Here is a 17366-nt window from a genome sequence, read left to right as displayed (position 1 = left end):
CTTATCATTTGTTGTAAAAATGTTATGGACGTAAAACTTCTGGAGGGCACATTCGTCATAAAACACACCCTAAAGTGTTAAAACGACGCAGTATGGAGATGTATAAATAAAAAAAATTCGAGGCATCTTTGCTTGTCCCTGAAACGTTAACGACCTTCACGTTCCAAATTACACGTTCCCACGCAAATATAACAAACTTTTCTCGTTTAGCAAACACACGCGCACAGCTCTCTCTCTCTCTCTGTATTTGGGATTCCATTCCTTGAATCTGCGTGTTTTTTTTTTTTTTTTTTAAATCCAAATCTGCTGCCGCGACAATGTCATTCTCGGATTCCGATTCGTCCTCTCATGGCGGAGCCACAGAGTACAAAGGCTTCCGCCAAATTAGCCGTGATCGTAAGCTCTCTCTTTCTGTTTAGAATTTTGTTTTTGGATTCCGGTTCGTTTTCCGTTTGTTTCCTGAGGAAATGTAGGAAGAGAAAGGGAATCAAAATTAAAACGTAAAATCTGAGTCAATATTTTGAGCTTTTTCGCCTTCTTTTTCTTACAACCGAATGGAGGTTTAGGATATATGAAACTAAAAATTTTCCGGAATTCAGGTTCATCTTAAACTCCGTTTGGTCGCCGAGAAAATTTTGAAAAAGAAAATTTTCGAATTTTAGGATATTATATTATTATTGCGTTATTACAAGTTCAACCGACGTTGAAGCTTTGTCAATAAAAGTTGACAATAACTGAAACGAGAATGGTAATATTTTAAAACTTCTTTTATTGTCGTTTAGAAGAAATATTAGTCGTTTAGTGGGAATAGAAAACTGCAGAAACTTGTAGTCGTTTTGATTAGAGCTAAAAAAGAGCTGAATGAAGCGACGGAAATATTTCTGTCATTTGTGTAACTTAGCTAAACGGTAGTCGTTTACCATTTTTTTTTTTTTTTTTTTTTTTTTGGGGGGTTTTTCAGGTTTGTTGAATGAAATGCTTGGATCAACTAGAACTGGGGATTCAAAGTCAACATGGAAGGTGCGCTCAGTGTGTGTGTGTTTTCATTTATGTTGTCTTGTTAAAGATTTTCTGTGTTACTAATAGGGTCAGTTTGGATGGTCAGGGTAATTCTGGGTCAACTCTACTCTACTCTCGCCCCCTCCCCATTATTCAAACTGGCCAATAACGAATTTCTATTGTAGAAGAAGCTTGTTTTTTTGGTTGTTTACTAATAGTGTTATGCTAGAGAGAGAAAAAAAAATACTCACACATGATTTTAATTACTCTATAGCAGAACTTGATTTGTTCTCTATGGATGTTGTCTCACTAAATGAAGCTAGGATTATCCACATTGTGGCAATAAAAAGTGATAAATTATGATCATCCCAAAAACTTAAGCTGTTAGAAATTGATGAATTTTTAATTGTTGAACTATAACTCTAATAGTACGTCTCAACATATTCAAACATGCTCTAAATTAGTTATAAAAATGAAAGGAAAAAAAGAAAGATAAAGTAAAGAGTTTTTACTGTTTAGACCTTAGCTGCTTCTCTTTTGGAATCTCATTGACATTTGCTGCTGCCTTTACCTAATACCTACAACTACAAGCATCCATACTATGATGTCAGACCAGTACTTGACTTGTCCTCATTTTTTTTATTCTGAATACATGGATAGCACTTTGTGTGGTTTTTATGATTGTGGAGTTGACCATGACAGTTTATTTTATTCAAACAAGTGATTTTTCTGTAGGTACTCATCATGGATAAAGTTACGGTGAAAGTCATGTCTCACTCATGTAAAATGGCTGACATCACAGACCAAGGAGTTTCATGTAAGCATCAAAATATATTTTTCTTTGTAAATTTTTGCTTTTGCATTTGTGGATTAAGCTTTTGTTTTTTACACGTTTCTTGTTGCATTCAACATTGGCTGAATGCAAACTCTGATATTCCATGTTTCACACTCATAGAGTTCCATCATGATGCTTTAAATGTATTTTTACCTATAAGCTTTCAATTTGTGGTCCTTTTCATTTTGATTTGATGCATGTCATCGCCAATGAGCTTTAGCTCGACTCAGTACTTCATCTTCCCATAATAATGGGATTGAGTGTCAGGTTATGGGTTCAAGACCCACTTGGTATGTGTGTAACTTAACATTAAAAAAAATAATGCATGTCATCATTTTGCTATTGGGCTCTACTTAAATGGCACTTTCTCATCAATAAAAATGGGGTGGAAATTGAGGTCTTGGGATTGAGTCTCACTGAGTGTGTTTGTAATGTGGTCCTTGTCATCTCCAAAATGCATTCATCATTATTCATGGCATCATTTTGAAATTCACTTCAACAATGGTTCCAAACAACTTCATAATTTGTTCTTCAACACTGGTTATTGATAATGTTAACTTACTGGGTGGAGGGTGAGGTCATGGGATTAAGTCTTATTAGGAGAATGAGTAACTTTGTAATTGAAAAAATTTATGCATGTCATCATCTTGAAACCCACTTCAACAATTGCACCAAACAACTGCGCAATGTGGCTCATCGATGCTGGTTATTGGCTTTGTAACTTCTAGAGATCTTCTTTCATTGTAGTGGTCGAAGACCTTTTCCGGAGAAGGCAACCACTGCCATCCATGGATGCTATTTATTTCATCCAGCCGTCAAAAGAAAAGTAAATTCTTCTTCTTCTGTTTCTTTTGGTTAGTTATGAGTCATATTTGTTTCCTTAGTTTCCTTCAAGAGAAAATGCTTATATACATTCTTTAACATACACAATCATTAATGTTGCACTCATGTTGGTCCTTGTTTGTAACAGTAATCATACATTTTGAGCTACATGTTGCTGCCGCTATAATTGCACTATCATACTACCAAAATTAACTAGCAGATAGCACAAAGATTTAAAATCATCTAATTCTCATACTCGATGTATATTGTTAAGTAAAGTCAAGCAGGGGCTCTATGATAAATATGCAGGGATCCTCTCTTTCAGATCGAGAAAGAGAAATGTCACTTGATGTTTGGAACTTTAGAGTTACCAATCAGGTGTTCATCAAATATGTTTTTTGTTGAAAACTATCTAGCATTTTGCTATGTAGTTCCATGCATTTACTGAAATGAAAATTTCTGGGCTTGGTAAATTTTCAACTAATTTACTAATACCTCGTATGCCTACTTGTCAGTTTGATTTTTCTACCAATTCCCTTTTAGTTTTTTTTTTATGTGGATATATCCACAGTTTATGCTTATCTTGCATTTGCTTATGAATTTTGGAATTTAATGCACAAAATTGATAAGATGGATCCATTTTAACCCTGTCTTTTTGCTAGCATGCAGTGTTGTTATGTTTTTGTCTGACATGTCTGGAAGGGAGCCTTTATACAAGAAGTATGCAAAGGATACTGCTTTCTGAAAATTCTAGTTTATATTTCTTTTTAGAATTTCAGCCAGCGTTGTTGTGATCATTGTTTTGTTTTTTCTTTCCTTTCCTGCTTGTTGGGTTCCAGGGCATTTGTATTTTTCAGTTCACCAGTCCCAATGGAATTTGTAAATCACATCAAGAGTGATACAAGTGTCTTACCTCGCATACGTGCACTGAGAGAGGTCTAGATCTTCATTGTTATTTTATTGATTCTTGTTAGAAGTTTGGTAGTTTTCCCTTTTAATTATATTGTGCGCAATCTTTTTTTCTTTGTTTGTGCAGATGAATTTGGAGTACTTTCCCATAGATAATCAGGTATTTGTTGACAATACCTTCTTTCAGTTCTCCTGATGCTATTTTGATCATTTTGCCTCATATTAATTTTAGGGAATCAACTATTCTGTTTAGTTTTAGATCTCCATTGTTGCAAACACCATCTTCTTGTACTCAACTTATGAATACACTATGAAGAAAATATTATTTATATGAGAAGTTCCTATTTGCACAACTTTGGTGAATTGTGTCCAGAATTATCTTTCTGGATTATACTTCAGAAAATTGGGTTATATTTTCTTCTCCTGACTGTAATCTTGTGTTATTGCTGGAATTTTTTTCTAAAACACTTCCATAATATAATTTGTGTTGTGTTAATGTTCTCCTCACCACATCATTGCATATAATGTATTGAGGTTTGCAGAGTGTAGGCATGGTGACAGATGGTCCTCAAGTTAGAAGACTTTCTTTAATGAATAGTCAAAAATGTTTAATCATGATTGTAATTAGCATAAGCTGAAGTCTCATTAGCTGGTGATTCTGAGACATTGGAGCCGGGCTTTGCTTTGAAATGCTTAAATATAAGTGAAATTTACAAAATATGTATGTAAATTGTGAGGTACATTTGGCTACAGACACTCCTGCATTTGGCTACCCTAAGTGCTCTGTAGGCAATGACATTTAAGATTATAGTTACTGCTGAGCATCCCAACAATATTGATTTTTACTTTTTTTTTTTTTTTAGCTATTTAAAAGAAATTTTTTAAAAAAAATCTTAATTAAGCAATGTCCCTTCAATGCAGGCTTTTGTCACTGATCATGAAAGAGCATTGGAGGAACTTTTCGGTGATATTGATAACCCTCGAAAGTTTGATGCTTGTTTGAATACGATGGCAACTCGAATTTCTACAGTTTTTGCTTCATTGAAGGTATGAATCTTATCCTAAAAATGTTCTTTCTTGTGATTACTTATATTCAAAGTAAGCTTATGTATTACATGTGGCCACCATTTATTAAATCACCAATAATTGCAAAAAAGGAAATTGGTTCTAAGCATGTTTAGAGCCATCTTTTCCAACCCATCACGTGTTGACTTATAAGACTTCATGTGAATTATTTAAACAAGTCACATGACTCATTAACAAAGTCAAGAACTAAAATTACACATGAATGCTCCATTCTATCGCCACATAGTGGGTTGTAAATGTTAAACTATCAATTGTCCCAAAAGTTTAAGCTAGTGGGATATGATAAATTTAATCATTTAATCACATATTTCTAACACTCCCCCCTCACGTGTGGGCTAAAACTACCTTTTAATAAGTGAGGCCCAACACATGAGAATTTTAAATGGGAGATAGAGTGGAGGAGACAAGGATCAAACTTAGGATCTCATGATCTGATACCATATTAAACTACCGATTGTCCCAAAAGTTTAAGTTATTGAGATATGATAAATTTAATCATTTAACCACATATTTCTAATAGTAAAAGGATAGCCCCAAACATGTTTGGAGCCAAACTTTTTCCTTAGTGGTAAATCAAAAAGGAAAATGTTTGGCTTTAAACATATTTGGAGCTATCTTGCTCCAACCTATTATGTGGCAATTGAATAGATCATCCATGTGTAGTTTTAGTGACATGGTTTTTTAACGAGTCATGTGGTTTGTTTAAATAATACACGTGGATAGTCTTATAATTTGTCATGTAATGGGTTGGAAAAGATAGCCCCAAACATGTTTGGAGCCAAACTTTATCCAATAAAAAAATACTCTTATATTTCTGATTGTGTTTCTGCTTGTGATCTACTCCAGTACTAAGTTTTTAGTTACCACAAATGCACTGATATTGCATGCAACTAATCTTTAGTACCATCCTTTTGCATTAGTCTTCAATATCCCTTACAGATTTTCACTCAACCATTTGTTGCTTTATTTTTGTTGTCCTTGGTTAGATCAAGCAAGTTGAATTATATTCTCTGCTCCTCTCTTTCTCATTATTCAATTTGTATCTTCTGATTCAGTCATGTTCAACATCGAATTTATCACTCATATGCATATGTTTAAGAAGCTCTTAATAAATAATGATAACAGTGAGCTCAGTGTTTTATTGGAGTTTAGTGCATATGTTAAGAGTCTTCTCTTTTTGGTTGAATTTTCCAAAAGAGGATGACTAGAATGACCATGTTTCTATCTTTTTGGCCATGTGTAAAGTCTGCAATGGTGGTTATACAATTCAGTTTGGTTTAACTAGGATTAATAGAACAAAACAAAGCCTTAGCAAAACTATTTTTAGGTGGTTGGAGTCATTACCTCTTGGATTCATGTTTAGGAATTGAGCAATGGGTTTATGCAGGAGGAAACCTTGGATTCATGTTTAGAATGAATTGAATTATGAGTTTATGCAGGTTGGCAAACATGGGACCACACTCATTACATGGGCTTGGGTCTGGCTGTGTTAGACCTTTAAGTTAAAGATACATAGATTAATGCATAGCTTTAGCATGAAATTAAGCACTGAAACTTATTTTTTGGAGTAGGCATTGACGGTTGAATATTTGAATTCATCATATTTTTTATATGTGGAAACATATACTCCTTGATAATCAATTCAGTGCTCTTCTTTATTTACTATGGAATTTTCAACATACCTTTGCATTTTCTTAGGAGCTGCCATTTGTACGATATCGAGCTGCCAAGACACCTGATGACTCTACAGCAGCAGCATTTCGTGATTTAGTTCCTACAAAGCTTGCTACTGCAGTTTGGAACTGTATTTTGAAGTATAAAACTTCCATTCCCAACTTTCCACAGACTGAAACATGCGAGCTGCTAATCTTGGATAGATCAGTTGATCAGGTTATATTAATTCTCCTGTTATGACATTATTTTGGTATGCTCTTTTAGTTTGATTTTATTGAGCGTGTTGAACTTACATGTATAGATTGCTCCTGTCATACATGAATGGACTTATGATGCTATGTGTCATGATTTATTGGATATGGATGGAAATAAATATGCATATGAGGTAAGTCTTCATGTCATTTTTGTGTTTTCCCCCATTATGTTTTCCTTTTCATTCCCCCCCCCCCCTTTTTTTTTTGTCTTTTTATTTTTTATTTTAATGGATAGCATATATTTCATATTAGGTTCCCAGCAAAAAAGATGGTCAAACTGAAAGAAAAGAGGTCCTTTTGGAGGACCATGATCCAGTCTGGCTTGAGCTTCGCCATGCACACATAGCAGATGTATGTCTAATGCATATACAGTTGAACCCCTTATAATTTTTATTTATTTATTATTATAATAAATAATTTTTAAGGAGCAGACTTCTTTCCACATTTAATTAATAATTCTCATAATTATAATAAACATTTTTTCAGAAAGTTTTCTTATGACTATTATTTATAGGAATAAAAAACTGTGCTTATTTTAAATATTTAATGAATTATTATATTTAATTGCCTTTTTTTTTTCCTTTAAATCCTAGAATATTAAGATTATTTTTTCTTTCAGAAACTATTACTCCTTTTATTTCTGTTTATATAAGTCAAAGTCTCAACTAGGTTCCTCTTTTAAAATATCATTAAACCTCTTTTTTAGTCTTTTGTTTTCATCACCCCTTTACCTTTTCTTTGATATGTACAACACTCAGTATAAATTTTTTATGGTTCAATTTCTAAACTAATAAATATCTAAATAACCTAGTTTTCTATCCACCTTGATTATAAATTATAAAAGGTCAACTTTATAGTCTTTCTTTTTGATATATTGCATGAATTCTTTTTTCCACTAACTGGCGTATCAGGCTAGTGAACGTTTGTATGAGAAGATGAGCAACTTCGTATCGAAGAACAAAGCTGCACAAATCCAACAGAGTGGAAGGTTGGTGCAGGCTTGGATTTGTACTATTTGATTTTTTGGCTTTTTGAGGTTGAACTTTACATGTTACAAGGTTTTAGCTTATTAGTGTTAATGTTAAAGTTTTAATACATTATCACTGTTTATTTCACTATTTTAAAATTCTTTTTTCTCTAAGCAATACCATGGCATATGTCCAATAGGACAAAGATCTTCTGCTATTTCAGAACTGAATTCTCCTCCATCTGAGTGTCAACGTTGTGGTGTGAAATTGAATATGTCAATCTAGACAACAAAGAACCATGAAAATAAAATCTTCGCGGCGACAAGAGATAGTCAGTGATGATAAAACATATCTTGGGGATAGAAAATGAAACTGATGCTTGTTATAGTTATGCATTTAAGTTCTCAATGAGATTTAGCTCAAATGGCACCTCATTCCCTTGTTGAAGTAAGGTCGATGGTTATGTTGTGGTTCAAGAGCCACAGGATGCATCTAATTGTCAATAATAATAATAATAAAAAAGTGGCATTTTAAGTTACTTGCCAAATAAAAAGGAAGCATTTAAGTCAAAAGTCACTATCTAGTAAATTGGTAACCTTCTTGCTTGTGAGTGAAAAATTAACATTAATAAGGGTCCAGTTGTGTTTTGATTACAAAGGTTGCTCTCTTTCAAGAGTTAAATATATTGTGGAATATAATGAAAAGTGTGGAAGGATATGGTATTTGGGATTGTAAAATAAGTAAACCCAGGATAGAATATATAATTTACAAATTTGATGAGGGATTATGTAAGAGATAGTGATGCAGAAGACACAAGAAGACTTTTATTTTAGTTTAGTATTATTTATTTTTTCAAGTCAATAGTATTTTTATGTTCTAGGCTCTAGTAGTTTATTAAGCTATTAGTATTTTAATATTTGGAAGCAAGGTTATTTTTATAATAAGGCAATTAGGGTTTCCTAAGCCAATTAGAACTAGGGTTTAGTTTTCCTATATAAGCAAAGTATTGTACTCCTTTTGGAGAACTTTTAGAGATGAATGAAAAGTTGCCTTTTGGTTTCTTTGGTCTGGTGCCGACTCCCAACTCCAAGCAAGTCTAGGTGCTGACTCCTAAATTCCTATCTTTATTTCATGTTGTTTAATTTTGTTCTGGTTGCCCTGCGTCAGATAGGTTGCTGTTTTAGTTTCATTAATGGTAGGATCCTTTAGGTAATTGTTTAAGTATTATAAAGAGGGCATAGAACTTAGGGAGGCAAAGGTTATGCAGTTAAGAGGTGACCAAAATGCATCTGATCTCTATCAGGTATGTGAGAAGTGAGGAACATGGAACACACACACACGCACCCACAAAATGAAGGGTAGATGTCTATGGTATGTGGAGCAGGCTAGGTTGAGTTTAGCCATGATTTAGGTGCTGATTTTCTTTTCCAGGGCTTTGTGAAGTATGACTTGAATTTTTCTGATTTTCTAACCATTCTTTAGATTTATGATATTTGAAATGCAATTTATACAGATTTTACTACTTCTCATGGGACTTGCTGAGTTCATTAGAAATTAAGTAGGATTCAAACCAGGGAGGGAAAAATACCTGGTGTCAAGAGTTTTTTAAAAAAATTTCATCATGCAGCTTTGCACTTAGCTTCAATCACTTATGACATTCTTTGATTTTATCTAGAGATGGAGGCGAAATATCTACACGAGACTTGCAAAAAATGGTTCAAGCTTTGCCACAGTACGCTGAACAAGTTGAGAAGATTTCTCTCCATGTGGAGGTTTGTTTTCTTCCTTCATCAAATTTTGTATTCCTTGTTGGATGAAACATGTTGGCATTTACTTCAAGGAGAAATATGAGTACTTTATTCATCCAGATGCAATCTGAGTGATTTTTTTCCCTTTCTTTTCTTTTTTTCCAGTTCTTTTGGGTGTTTAAGAAAGTTCACAATGCTGCAAAATTATTAGAACAACTACTGTAGTCTTGAACCAAGAGAAAAAAGAAAAAGATTTATAGCAAAATCTTTAATTGTTTCATTGTTGTATATTTGGAGTCAAGGCATTTTAAACACTGTAAATTTTCAAGTATTTAACCCCCCCCCCCCCAAAACAAAAAAAAAAGGGTCAAAAGGCTCTTATGCATAAGTGAGAGCAGACATGCAATTCTATTAAATTTTCTTGAAGTTTTATCTCCAAAACTGGACTTTAGAATTTGGAATAGAACTGTCATCTGAAAGTTTGGTCTGAAAAGTACTGTCAGAGATAAATATCAAAGTTAGGATTATAAGGAGTTGTTAGAGTATCGGAGCATGTTTCTTCCATTTTGATTGTTTTACTTGATTATTTCATTATAGATTGCTGGAAAAGTTAACAGAGTTATCAGAGAAATGGGACTGCGAGAACTTGGGCAGCTGGAACAGGATCTAGTTTTTGGAGATGCAGGAGCCAAGGATGTTATCAATTTTCTGAGGACAAAACAGGTAATGTACTAAGCCCATGTTGCTGAAAAAAGGGATGTTCCTTTGTTCTAAATACTTGCTAATATCTATTCTTGTTGACTTTTTTAATGCAGGATGCAACTCCTGAAAATAAGTTGCGTTTGTTGATGATTTATGCATCTGTCTATCCTGAGAAGTTTGAGGGTGATAAAGCTTCAAAGCTAATGCAGGTAGCCACAGAATTCCAATTCTTGTATTTTTATAGATACATAATTTTTTTTTTTTTTCTGTCGAGGAGAATCTATTAAAAAAAAAAAAATGCAGCTGATGAAGTAAACCTGGACCAATGATTGTTATGATTTTTGAAGCTGATTTTAGTTGATTATTTTATCTGCATCTCCATTTCACCTCAAGAAGTTACTTTTCATTCTAAGATCTGAAATTACTTCTGCTTATCAAAAATAAAAAGATCTGAAATTACTTCTTTTTAAGATCTGCAGTATTGCCATGAGTTGATTGTCGTGTTGCAATTGAATGCAATGTAATAGTAAAAAAGGAAGTTCATTTTGAGGATCCTTAAATTTGATTTTAAGCTTCCCATTAAGGATAATTTTAATGTAATGCATTGATTTGACCTTAGGTTCCATGAGCTTACCTCTATTGCTGAGTGGAGGACAAGTGAATTTCCTATCACAATAGGTTTGCATCAAGAATCAACTTTGAGTTCATATTTCATATCTCTTTGCACTAGTTATGGATGAACTTACTAGACCGATGCAAGATGAAGTCCCTTTTTATATGTTTTTTTGTAGATGATATAGTTTTAGTTGATGAAACTAAACATGGAGTTGACACCAATTTAGGAATCTAGAGGGATGCATTAGAATAAAAAAGTCTTAGGTACATGGAATATAAGTCTAATACAAGGAGAAACAAAGATGGAGAGGTAGTAAAATTTGATGTTCTTGAGATACCAAATAGTAAGTGATTTCAATATCTTGGATCAATAATTCATAAAAATATGAGAGATCAAGGAATATGTGAATCGTAAGATAAGAATAGGGTTGATGATTTGGAAAATTACATCAGAAGTGTTGTATGATCATAGAATACCTATTTAAGTTAAAGGAAAGTTTTTAAAAAATTTCTATAAGACCAATTATGATATATGTTATTGAATGTTTGACTATCAAGAAGCAACATGTCCATAAAATGAGCATTGCTGAAATGAGAATATTAAAATAGATAAGTGGAAACACATGCAAAGATAAGCTACAAAATGAAGAAATTTGTTAAAGATACGAGTGTCTCCTATTAATGAAAATATGAGGGAAATTCGTTTGAGATAGTTTGGTTATATGTAAAGAACAATTAATGAATTGATGAGGAAAAGTGATTTGGTTCAAGTCAAGAGAACAAAGAAAGGTAGATGAAGACCTAAAGTAACACTAGTAGAAGCAGTAAAAAAAGATATGTTATTCTTTCCCAAATTTTAGTCTTCATTTTTTTGAGCAAGGATAAAGTATAGGTCATCTTCCCAAGTTCCCAATTGTTAAGAAACAAGAGAGGATATGGGCTCAATGGCATGTTTTTTTCTCATTGTTCATGACTCAAGATGGAAACATGAAACAGGGCTAGATCTCATTTAGCTTAACAAAACCCTTAAATCCATAAAGGTTCTATGAATCCATAAGGAAAAACTCTGTAATCCACCCAAAAAAAAGGTGAAAAACCTCTCTAAAAATATTATTGATATTCTAAATTTATTTTTTTTTTACATATTGCAAGCCTATTTAAAGGCTTTAGAAAACTTATTTTCAAGTAAAAATATTCCTAAACTTATCCTAATTGATACAATGCCATCATAGGACTCTATTTTGAACAACAAACCCTTAAAAACAACTAAAATTAAGAAAATAAATCCTATATCCTAAAATTAAGAAAATTATATAAAAATTAAAAAATATACAAATGGTAAAAATTAAAACTCATCTTGTCCTACATTAGTTCACAATGAAAATAAATTAGTTGCTTTAAAATTTAAATATGTTCCAGATGTCTTTTCATACTATTAGGAGATACTTTATACAGTTATACTTACCAATTCTTTTATAACTATGATTTGCAACAGGTAAAAAGAAAAAATATAGTTATATATCAAACAATTTTGATATGAGTGTGTATCACGATTAACACTGCTCAACTTATGAAACAATATGAGCATATCACCGAGTACTAGCTCCTATGATTCGAATGTACATCAATTGTCAGGCCCCACTGTTACTATTATTTGCTACATTCAAATGGATTTGAGATTGAATCATATCCTTTATATATATATATATATATATATTGTCCAAAACAAATTACCTCTTATGTGAAAATGGATCCACAAACAAAGGAATTGTACAGTACAAAATAACATTTTAAAAAAGGAATCATTAAAAATATATATGTGATCTATTCAAAAAAAAATATTGTGTGTGGAATCAATAGAAGAAAATATTTGAATCTGATTAGATTTAATTTAATCCAAATGTAGTAGTATAACTGTATAAGAGTGAAAAGGAAATATTCCAATGTCATCAAAAGTCTAGTGCTTCTGATTGAAGTGTTTTTGTTATTGGTTTCGCTGAGCCTTCAATTATCATTTTTTTCCTTTTTATACAGTTTTTTTTTTTTTTTTTTGAGTTACTTATGCAGTTTTTCTTAATTTACTTTCTTACTTACCCAAAAATTCCCTGCCTCATTAATCTTCCAATTTCTTACAAGTACAGTAATCATCTTTAACACCTTTCTATTATTATTGTGTACAGCTGAGAGAAATTTTCATTTTGCAATTAGTTATATTAATTTTTTTCCCCTTTATTTAACTAGTTGGCTAGATTACCACGTGAGGACATGACGGTGATAAATAATATGCGATTGCTTGGGGGATCATCAGATGATAAAAAGAAAACTGGTAGCTTCTCACTCCAGTTCAATGCTCAGAAGGTAAAACACATTTTTGAAAATTGGAATGCTTGATGAAGATCCTGTGTACACTAGATGAAAGTTTGGGTGGGGGAGGGGGGAAAGGATGCAAAACCTAACAGTTGATAAATATACTTTCTTGATTATCAGACAAAGCAGGCAGTGAGAAAGGATCGCTCTGGTGAGGAAGAGACATGGCAGTTATCACGATTTTATCCCATGCTAGAGGTATCATATCACATGATGCAAGCCTCTCCACTTTTTGTTGCTTACTACATGTCTTTATAGAGTTGTATCCTTCTTCTCCTATAAATTTCTTCAGATGTTTAGCATTGCCTAATTTTACGGAGAGTTAAATAAAAGTTCAGCTATGCTTTCTTTGATGTCTTTAGTGTATTGATGAAACCTTTTGCCGCATTGCAATACTTTTTTTATTTTTATTTAGTTTGAAACAGGATGACATTTATTGTATGAGCACTATCTAAGCCCTTGGTGATCAAACTACATAAATATAGTTTGTTCAAATTTTAGTTATGGTGATGCTGATTAGTATTGTGGGAGACCAAAAACTTTATTATTCCTACCTCTTTTGTACATTTTTATGGCCTAATCATGATCATGTAGCTGTATCATTTTTGTAAATATACCATGGCAATAGACGTTTTGGCTGATAACTATACCATTTCTGCTCACCCATCATCAGCCTGCTGCCTGACAGTTTGGCATTGCTGATATGAAAGGTATAAACTAGTTGTGTAACTGTCCACTTTCATAAAAGTAGCTGTCACCCATTTTATTTTAAAAGAAGAAAATAAAAAGAGTATATAGTATGAAACATGGGTGGTTACCTTTCATTGGGATTCAATGGTTATTCCTGTTCACAACTGAATTTTTTGTTGAGCAAGTGGAATTCAATTGTGATTGTGCCGTGTTTACCTTTCATTAGGATTCAGAAGCCATGGAATCTAGATAAACATGTGTTACTATGTTCTGCATGGTCTTATATTTTAATTGACAGTCTAACATAACATCGTTTTGTCTCAGGAGCTTATTGAAGATCTTGGCAAAGGTGAGTTACCAAAGAATGAATACTCATGTATGAATGTACCGAGTCCACTTGAGAGAGGAGGCTCCCGGAGATCTACCCCGAGTGCACCAATGCAGCCAAGTCAAATTTCTGCCCATTCAATGAGATCAAGACGGACTACGAATTGGGCACGACCTCGAAATTCTGATGATGGATACTCAAGGTAATTTCACAATTCTATATCCCAGTTCTTGGAGTAATCTGCTATGTCCATGACTAGCATGCACAGTGCAGATAGACAATCTGTTAGATCTGTTCTTCCTGTAACCTGTATGATCATTCAGTTAACATGATCTTAGCCCATGGGCTCTTTACTATTTTCTGTTATATGTTCAATATGTCACATCTTATCTAGTTAAAGCATTTGGTTGATGATTGATGATAACAGTTTAGAGGTTGCTCCTGCGTATTAGAATCAGGGACAGACCCAGGTGGGGGCCAAGAGAGTCCGGCCCCATTCCAATTATTTTTTAGTTATTATATATATTCTTTTTTTTTTTTTTTAGTTGGCACCTTTCCAAAACCTCAGTCCCCATTTTCCTCAATAAGCTTAATTAGCCTCACCTAAATTACAACTACTCAACACAAAAACTTAACAAAAACAATAAAGACGATCACAATGGTAATTGTACTTTAGCAAAAAAAAAGATTTTACTACTAAAGAGCCAAAAAATTATGTGTTATTGGAGAAACTAAAGCTAAATTTTTTGCAATAGTAAACTAATATAAATATCAATTGACTGTAACAAGTTGTTAAAAATAAAATATAATATTTTATTAAAATTATATTTTTTCTTCAATTAAAAAACTCAAATTTTCTTGCTTCCTTTATTATTTTAGTGAGTTATTTATATTATTTTAAATAAAGTGATAAAAAAAAAATAGAACATTTGATATTGGGTGTATTGTAAAATTAGGTAGTAAAATAGATAAATAAGTTTTTTGAGTTGTTAAAAATTAAAAATTTTAGCACCACCATTATGAATGCTCTTATTTCAACTGGAAAAAAAAAAAAAAAATCATGGCCAGCCTAGTATTAAAAAAATATATATTATTTTGTTTTTATTTTTGTCTTTATTGGTAAATAATTGCATCTTAATATATTTTGAAACAACAGTTTTAAGTATTTATAATTTTTTAATACTATATGGATGTCTATTGGAGTTTTTTTTTTTTTTTTTTTTTTTTTTTTTTTTTTTTTCTTTATTCTTCTCTGCTAGCATGGGTCCATCCCTGATTAGAACTGCAACTTTCATCTCAATAATGCTGAGATTTCAACTTCTTACTCTTTTGCCACCTTTTGTAGTGACTCAAGTTTAAGGATTGCATCTAACGAATTCAAGAAGATGGGCCAACGAATTTTTGTATTTATCATTGGTGGGGCTACTAGATCTGAGGTAAGTTTTTTAAAGAAGTTCTCTTTGTTTCTAGAGCTCCAGTTAAATTTCGGTTCTCACCTGATATTTTTTCCTGACACTGCTGCCAGCTACGAGTTTGTCACAAGCTCACAACAAAACTCAGAAGGGAAGTAGTCCTGGGTTCTTCTAGTATTGATGACCCGCTTCTATATATCACGGTAATAAAATGCCTATTCATCATTCTTTTTCTCATTACCTCATATGGCCTTTTACCTAGAGGTCTTTCACCTTGAGTGGCATCATTTGATTTGTAGAATCCTAATTGGCCATTTACAATCTAGCCAAAGATGGAGAAAATTTAGAGAGAAACTATATCGATGACTTGAATGAAGCATACTCTCTAACTTGTCCCCTGTTAAAAAGAATTTTTCTCTAGTTAACATTGTAAATCAGTTGATCATTTAAGCACATAAGGTTGAACATTTTTCCATTCAGTTATGAAACATTGATGATTTTAGAGTTTGAATTGACTCCAAAAGTACCAGCTGGTTCCTGGTTTCTAATCTTTTGCTTGGAAAAACCAAGCCTCTCCAATCACTTCCTTTATGGTCATTTTTGTTTACGCTCACTTCATAAAAACATTTCAAGCTTTTTTGCTTTTGAACATTCATCTTAAGAAAAAGTGGATTTGCAAAATTGATCACACTTAAGTCTTGCACTCTAGTTTTCAGTGGGAACCAAGTAACATGCCTTTTTTCGCTCCTTTTTTCTTTCCTTGAACTGGATCCTTGCTCAATGAGAATAAGATTTAGCTCTGATATATTTGAACAGCCAATTTAGTTGTCAATATTTTTTTTTAAATTTTGCAGAAACTAAAGCTGGTGTCAGAAAGAGAACTCTCAGTGGATAATCTCAAGATCCAAAGTTGGATGCCATAGGATTTTGTGAAATATGCTTTTGCTCAAAGCCAGCAGGTTGGATGTTGCCCCCTTCTTTCGTAATTGTGATATGATTACATCCTCTGTATTTCTTCAATATTATAAATGGAATGTTGTGTTGATATTAGGGAAAATTGCACAATGCTTCTTTTGTTTCTACAGAATTAAGGCCTGACTTGTAAAGAAAAATACAACCAGTTCGGTGATGCTTGTGCTTTTCGTCAAACTGTGCAGTCTTCTCGTGATGTAAAAAAGAGTTGTTGGAAGAGTATTTTGTTCCCCAATTTTTTAAGGGGCATTAGATTCTGATGGGGATCCCATTATGTTTGACGGAGCATTGAGAGAATTTCATTGTGTTTCAGTCGGCATTTGAAGTCACTTTTCTTACATCTGTATTATACTTTATTTTATATATAGAGAACCACTTGTTGCATGACTTCCACTTCCAGGATTAGGGGCTGAATGCTCTAGAGTGGATTTGGTATGAAATTGCTATACTCATGGAAGCGATGGAAGCCAACTTCCACAAGTCGACTTGCCAATTTTGCCATGACAGAGCAGTGCCAGAAAATTGTCCATAATTTGACCGTGATCATGGCATTTTCTTTTTCTTCTCTATAAATATCAAACTTGACATTTTCTTAGAATGTAGATGGAAGGGTTCACAGTATTTCAAATGGAAGAATGATAAACATTAAATTTCTAAATTGGGTTTCATCCAATGATGGTTTGATTGCTTGACCAAAAAACAACATATTAGTAGCATCATGTTCATGGTCATGGACTTTTGCTAATTTACATTGAGTATTACAACATTGCATTAGACTCACCACTACCTCTAAGAGGGTTGCTCTCAAATCTCAGTTAAATTAATACTACGGCTGTCATATCCATACGTATCTTGCCCTCAATTCAGTGAGTTATGTAGGAATCATTCTTGATAATATCATCAAGGGTATGGACTTGAGAGGAAGATGATTGAAATTTCGTAAGCCTATGCAAAAGAAAATGTTATGGATTAGCAAAACGCAACC

General features: G+C 32.9%; 1 protein-coding gene across 1 annotated transcript; it reads left to right on the top strand.

The window, feature by feature from the left end:
• The first annotated feature begins 230 nt into the window (after positions 1-230).
• LOC115957845 (protein transport Sec1a-like) lies at positions 231-16762 on the top strand. The gene is made up of 22 exons (XM_031076179.1): positions 231-396; positions 962-1020; positions 1735-1816; positions 2582-2660; positions 3326-3376; positions 3496-3592; positions 3693-3725; positions 4487-4612; positions 6350-6541; positions 6627-6710; positions 6832-6930; positions 7491-7567; positions 9223-9319; positions 9893-10018; positions 10111-10206; positions 12854-12970; positions 13100-13177; positions 13994-14199; positions 15343-15433; positions 15523-15612; positions 16264-16368; positions 16495-16762. The coding sequence occupies exons 1-21, from the start codon at positions 318-320 to the stop codon at positions 16330-16332; spliced, it is 2028 nt and encodes a 675-aa protein (XP_030932039.1). The 5' UTR covers positions 231-317; the 3' UTR covers positions 16333-16368; positions 16495-16762.
• Positions 16763-17366: the final 604 nt, after the last annotated feature.

This window comes from Quercus lobata, chromosome 8, assembly GCF_001633185.2.
Source record: "Quercus lobata isolate SW786 chromosome 8, ValleyOak3.0 Primary Assembly, whole genome shotgun sequence".
NCBI classification, from domain to species: Eukaryota; Viridiplantae; Streptophyta; class Magnoliopsida; order Fagales; family Fagaceae; genus Quercus; species Quercus lobata.
The sequence above is the reverse complement of the archived record's forward strand: the minus strand, read 5'-3'. Positions and strand labels throughout refer to the sequence as shown.

What these genes read in the sequence shown, in the direction of transcription:
- LOC115957845 (XM_031076179.1), top strand. Translation starts at nt 318, where the DNA reads ATGTCATTCTCGGATTCCGATTCGTCCTCTCATGGCGGAGCCACAGAG. An exon ending in TGGATAGATCAGTTGATCAG is followed by an intron (nt 6,542 to 6,626) that starts GTTATATTAATT and finishes TTACATGTATAG; the next exon opens with ATTGCTCCTGTCATACATGA. An exon ending in ACCCGCTTCTATATATCACG is followed by an intron (nt 15,613 to 16,263) that starts GTAATAAAATGC and finishes TAAATTTTGCAG; the next exon opens with AAACTAAAGCTGGTGTCAGA.